This window comes from Oncorhynchus mykiss, chromosome 16 (genome assembly GCF_013265735.2).
Source record: "Oncorhynchus mykiss isolate Arlee chromosome 16, USDA_OmykA_1.1, whole genome shotgun sequence".
In the NCBI taxonomy this organism is placed as follows: domain Eukaryota; kingdom Metazoa; phylum Chordata; class Actinopteri; order Salmoniformes; family Salmonidae; genus Oncorhynchus; species Oncorhynchus mykiss.
The window spans coordinates 71648898-71655675 of record NC_048580.1 but is presented as its reverse complement, the minus strand read 5'-3'; the positions used below and the strand labels follow the sequence as shown (position 1 = coordinate 71655675).

Sequence of the window (6778 nt, the reverse complement as noted above, 5' to 3'; positions counted from 1 at the left end):
GATTGAATAATGTCCTTACAATTTTGCTAATTTTTCATTTCCCTTTTATAAACCCTAATACTTATTTTCAGTGTTTTTACAGTATAAACTTTAATACTCCTTTTCAATGGTTTTTTACCACATAAACCCTAATAGAGTACCACAGAATGAGTCATAACACCCATAAAACCAAACGGTCAAAGAGGGAAATGGTTCCAATCGTTTGTCCACCATACATTTTTTCCATAGGGGATTTTAGAATCACTTAAAATGAGGGCTGTGTTTCGTGTAGGCTTACCCTGGCGTGATGTTTTGATTACCATGTAAATCTCTCTAGAACAAGGTGAATTTGATCAATTTTCACAGCCCCAGAATTAAATGCTAGTGTGTCTAGCATAAAGAACTAAAAATGCCATGTTGATCTGGATGAGACTGCGGATATATATATATCACTAGCCACTTTAAACAATGCTACCTTATATAATGTTACTTACCCTACATTATTCATCTCATATGCATACGTATATACTGTACTCTATATCATCGACTGTATCCTTATGTAATACATGTATCACTAGCCACTTTAAACTATGCCACTTTGTTTACATACTCATCTCATTTGTACATACTATACTCGATACCATCTACTGTATCTTGCCTATGCTGCTCTGTACCATCACTCATTCATATATCCTTATGTACATATTCTTTATCCCCTTACACTGTGTACAAGACAGTAGTTTTGGAATTGTTAGTTAGATTACTTGTTATTACTGCATTGTCGGAACTAGAAGCACAAGCATTTCGCTACACTCGCATTAACATCTGCTAACCATGTGTATGTGACAAATAAAATTTGATTTGGAATCGAGGCAAAGGTAAGAATCTCTGGATTAACTATGAATCAATCTATCAAAATTATTTATAATGCACTTTTTACATCAGCTGATGTCACAAAGTGCTATACAGAAACCCAGCCTAAAACCCCAAACAGCGAGCAATGCAGATGTAGAAGCACGGTGGCTAGGAAAAACTCCCTAGAAAGGCAGGAACCTAGGAAGTAACCTAGAGAGGAACCAGGCATGTCCTCTTCTGGCTGTGCCGGATTGAGAAATATAACAATACATGGCCAAGATGTTCAAACGTTCATAGATGACCAGCAGGGTCAATGTTAGCTAAATGTAGTAATGAATAAATTGGCTACATTTCTTTAAATGGACAATTCTGTGAACTGTCTTCTGCAAGTTTTAAATTGACACAATACCTGTTAGCAAAGGTGTCAGCTAGAGAAGACGTGCAGGGATTTCTACTTTGATGCTAATTAGCATTTTCAATTCTGAGAGTAAATAGAGGCGAATATGTTGATAAAAAGTCACCTTGTTCTAGAGAGATTTACATGATTATCAAAACGTCACGCCAGGGTAAACCTACATGAAACACAGCCCTTATTTTAAGTGTTTCTAAAATCCCCTATGGGAAAAATGAATGGTGGAAAAATGATTGGAACCGTTTAGCTGTTTGACCTCTAGCTTTTATGGGTATTATGACACCTCCACCATGGGGCTAAATACTCAGTTTCAATGTTTTTACCGTATAAACCCTAATACTCCTTTTCAATGTTTTTACCGTATAAACCCTAATACTCCTTTTCAATGTTTTTACCGTATAAACCCTAATACTCCGTTTCAATGTTTTTACCGTATAAACCCTGATACTCCTTTTCAATGTTTTTACCGTATAAACCATGATACTCCTTTTCAATGTTTTTACCGTATAAACCCTAATACTCCTTTTCAATGTTTTTACCGTATAAACCCTGATACTCCTTTTCAATGTTTTTTCCTCTGCCTCAAACTCAAATACACCTCCGCCTGTTAAAATGTGATTTCACAGTCTGTAAGATATCTTTACAAGACCTGCAAGTTGCCAAACTCTGCTCCTGAATCCTTCCATTCAGTAAGTAACATGCCACACTCCCATTCAAAAAAAGGTGTACACACAACACATCCAATGACTTTCAGGTGCAAGTTACAAAAAGTAAACTGGTTAAACTTTTCTTTCACCATGTCATACTCCTCCATTGGTAGCTAGCTATACATTCAGAATGACTATGAGGATGCCTCTGACTCCTGTTAAACAACCTCTACTCATCTCCCAAGACATAGAAACTCATAGGGTTTCTGACACATCAATGTAGAAACTACCTTCTGTTTCCGGGGTTAGTTAGATATTGTTGAGCTCCATTGGGGGTTTCTACTGTGTTGGGTCATCATTGTGAGACTGTGGCCGTTGGGGCTTGACCTCCTGCATCTGCTCTAGTGAAGGCTGCTGCCCTTCTTGTGGTGGCGATAGAGCTGGCTGTGAGTCTCTGTTCGGATTAGGATTCCCGTTCCCATTTCCGTTGCCATTCTGGTTCTCATTCCTATCCTTCTCACTAGGCTGGTTCAAGATGGCGGGTACGTCCTTACAACAGAAGTACTGCTTCCAGATCTTCAGGAAAGCGTCTCGGAATTTCTTGATGCGGAAGGCGTAGACGATGGGGTTGACGGCTGAGTTGCCGTGCGTGAGCAATATGGCGATGTAGATCAGGAACAGGGGTTTGTCGCAGGTCGGACAGAACAACGTGATGCAGTTGATGATGTGGAGGGGAAGCCAGCTGATGGCGAACAGGAAGAGGACCAGGGCCAGCGACTTGGCCAGTTTGAGTTCCTTGTTGTAGTACTTGTTGGGATCGGTGTGGTTGGTGGTGCAAGCCTGTAAGAATAAAGATGACCTTTAATAATGTATTATTGAAAATAACAAATAATCATTTATATAGCTTTTATAGGGGATCCATTTCCCCTAGATAGATCATCTAGTGACCTAGGTTCTAGTCTGTGTCTGTTTTTGCCATCTCCTTATATTTTATCTGATTTCACCTTTATTTAACCAGGTAGGCCAGTTGAGAACACCTTTATTTAACCAGGTAGGCCAGTTGAGAACACCTTTATTTAACCAGGTAGGCCAGTTGAGAACACCTTTATTTAACCAGGTTAGGCTAGTTGAGAACACCTTTATTTAACCAGGTAGGCCAGTTGAGAACACCTTTATTTAACCAGGTAGGCCAGTTGAGAACAAGTTCTCATTTACAACTGCGACCTGGCCAAGATAAAGCAAAGCAGTGCGACAAAAACAACAACACAGAGTTACACATAAACAAACATACAGTCAATAACACAAAGTAAAATATATGTACAGTGTGTGGAAGTGTAGAAGAGTAGGGAGGTAGGCAATAAACAGGCCCTAGAGGTGAAAATAATTACAATTTAGCATTTAATCCTGGAGTGATAGATGTGCAGATGATGATGTGCAAGTGGAGATACTGGGGTGCAAAAGAGCAAGAGGGTAAGTAATAATATGGGGATGAGGTAGTCAGTCGGGTGTGACTATTGAGACTTATGACTTATGGAAGTCTCCTGTTCGGCATGACAATGAGGGACAAGGAATTGGCAAGATATCACAAACAGAGGTGGGGCGAGGCTACATGGAAGTGGAGGAGGGGTGGTGGTCACCTCACCTTCTTGTTGAGTTGCTTGTGGATCATGTAGAAGATCTCTGTGTAAATGACCAGCATGAGGAGTAAAGGAGGCAGCACCTGTAGTGGAAAATAGTCCAGTCCCGGTTATCTCCAGTACCATGTTTTACCCCATGCACTAGTTGAGCTACAGAGCTACTAAACAACAATACATGTATCCCTGAAATGCTTTAGTTCAACAAACAACATCAGACGCCCTGACCTCAAGTCTTATGAACATAAGATACACTACATATAGAGAGATGTTATAATACCCAGCTGATATACTACATATATAGAGATGTTATAATACCCAGCTGATATACTACATAAAGAGAGATGTTATAATACCCAGCTGATATACTACATATAGAGAGATGTTATAATACCCAGCTGATATACTACATATAGAGAGATGTTATAATACCCAGCTGATATACTACATAAAGAGAGATGTTATAATACCCAGCTGATATACTACATAAAGAGAGATGTTATAATACCCAGCTGATATACTACATAAAGAGAGATGTTATACTACCCAGCTGATATACTACATAAAGAGTTATGTTATAATACCCAGCTGATATACTACATAAAGAGAGATGTTATACTACCCAGCTGATATACTACATAAAGAGAGATGTTATAATACCCAGCTGATATACTACATAAAGAGAGATGTTATACTACCCAGCTGATATACTACATAAAGAGAGATGTTATAATACCCAGCTGATATACTACATAAAGAGAGATGTTATAATACCCAGCTGATATACTACATAAAGAGAGATGTTATACTACCCAGCTGATATACTACATAAAGAGTTATGTTATAATACCCAGCTGATATACTACATAAAGAGAGATGTTATACTACCCAGCTGATATACTACATAAAGAGAGATGTTATAATACCCAGCTGATATACTACATAAAGAGAGATGTTATACTACCCAGCTGATATACTACATAAAGAGAGATGTTATAATACCCAGCTGATATGCTACATAAAGAGAGATGTTATACTACCCAGCTGATATACTACATAAAGAGAGATGTTATAATACCCAGCTGATATACTACATAAAGAGAGATGTTATAATACCCAGCTGATATACTACATAAAGAGAGATGTTATACTACCCAGCTGATATAATACATAAAGAGAGATGTTATACTACCCAGCTGATATACTACATAAAGAGAGATGTTATAATACCCAGCTGATATACTACATAAAGAGAGATGTTATACTACCCAGCTGATATACTACATAAAGAGAGATGTTATAATACCCAGCTGATATACTACATAAAGAGAGATGTTATAATACCCAGCTGATATACTACATAAAGAGAGATGTTATACTACCCAGCTGATATACTACATAAAGAGAGATGTTATAATACCCAGCTGATATACTACATAAAGAGAGATGTTATAATACCCAGCTGATATACTACATAAAGAGAGATGTTATACTACCCAGCTGATATACTACATAAAGAGTTATGTTATAATACCCAGCTGATATACTACATAAAGAGAGATGTTATAATACCCAGCTGATATACTACATAAAGATAGATGTTATAATACCCAGCTGATATACTACGTAAAGAGAGATGTTATAATACCCAGCTGATATACTACATAAAGAGAGATGTTATAATACCCAGCTGATATACTACATAAAGAGAGATGTTATAATACCCAGCTGATATACTACATAAAGAGAGATGTTATACTACCCAGCTGATATACTACATAAAGAGAGATGTTATAATACCCAGCTGATATACTACATAAAGAGAGATGTTATAATACCCAGCTGATATACTACATAAAGAGAGATGTTATAATACCCAGCTGATATACTACATAAAGAGAGATGTTATACTACCCAGCTGATATACTACATAAAGAGAGATGTTATACTACCCAGCTGATATAATACATAAAGAGAGATGTTATCATACCCAGCTGATATGCTACATAAAGAGAGATGTTATACTACCCAGCTGATATACTACATAAAGAGAGATATTATAATACCCAGCTGATATACTACATAAAGAGAGATATTATAATACCCAGCTGATATACTACATAAAGAGAGATGTTATAATACCCAGCTGATATACTACATAAAGAGAGATGTTATACTACCCAGCTGATATACTACATAAAGAGAGATGTTATACTACCCAGCTGATATACTACATAAAGAGAGATGTTATAATACCCAGCCGAAGAAGTTGAAGTAGACCATATAGTCCATGCTGATTACGTTCTCAAACTGACAGGTGATGATGAGATCCTCGTTCAGGGAACCGTTCTGCTGCAGCCTGTAGGGGGGAAGACAAAAGGGGGGGGGGGGGGGGGGGGGGGTAGAGAGGGGGTGAACAGCAGACTCGTACATTTCCTCAGTGAAAACAATGTACTGGGCAAATGTCAAATTGGCTTTTTACCAAACTACAGTACGTCAGACCACGTATTCACCCTGCACACCTTAATTGACAAACAAACAAAGCAAAACAAAGGCAAAGTCTTCACATGCTTTGTTGATTTAAAAAAAAAACTTTGACTCAATTTGGCATGGGGGTCTGCTATACAAATTGATGGAAAGTGGTGCTGGGGAAAAATATACGACACTATAAAATCCATGTACACAAACAACAAGTGTGCGGTTAAAATGGGCAAAAAACACACACATTTCTTTCCACAAGGCCGTGGGGTGAGACAAGGATGCAGCTTAAGCCCCACCCTCTTCAACATATATATCAACAAATTGGTGAGGGCACAAGAACAGTCTGCAGCACCTGTCCTCACCCTACTAGAATCTGAAGTCAAATGTCTACTGTTTGCTGATGCTGTTTGCTCAATTAAGGAGGGCCTACAGCAGCACCTAGATCTTCTGCACAAATTCTTCCAAACCTGGGCCTTGACTGTAAATCTCAATAAGACAAAAATAATGGTGTTCCAAAAAAGGTCCAGTCGCCAGGACCACAAATACAAATTCCATCTAGACACCGTTGCCCTAGAGCAAACAAAAAATCTATACATACCTCGGCCTAAACATCAGCGCCACAGTTAACTTCCACAAAGCTGTGAACGAGCTGGGACAAGACAAGGGCCTTCGATGCCATCAAAAGGAACATCAAATTGGACATACTAATTGGGATCTGGCTAAAAATACTTGAATCAGTTATAGAACCCATTTCCCTTTATGGTTGTGAG

The 6778-nt window shown here is 38.2% G+C and overlaps 1 protein-coding gene across 1 annotated transcript in view; it reads right to left on the bottom strand.

Annotated features, from left to right (window-relative positions):
* Nucleotides 1-1231: 1231 nt before the first annotated feature.
* The window catches only part of LOC110491174 (adenosine receptor A1), a 13145-nt gene continuing 7598 nt past the window's right edge, over nt 1232-6778 (bottom strand). Inside the window, exons 3-5 of the mRNA XM_036947705.1 lie at nt 5784-5886; nt 3536-3613; nt 1232-2733 (exon numbers count right to left, since the gene is read on the bottom strand). Of these exons, the coding sequence (XP_036803600.1) occupies nt 2233-2733; nt 3536-3613; nt 5784-5886 (682 nt within the window). The 3' untranslated portion in view covers nt 1232-2232. The remainder of the gene's footprint in view (nt 2734-3535; nt 3614-5783; nt 5887-6778) is intronic.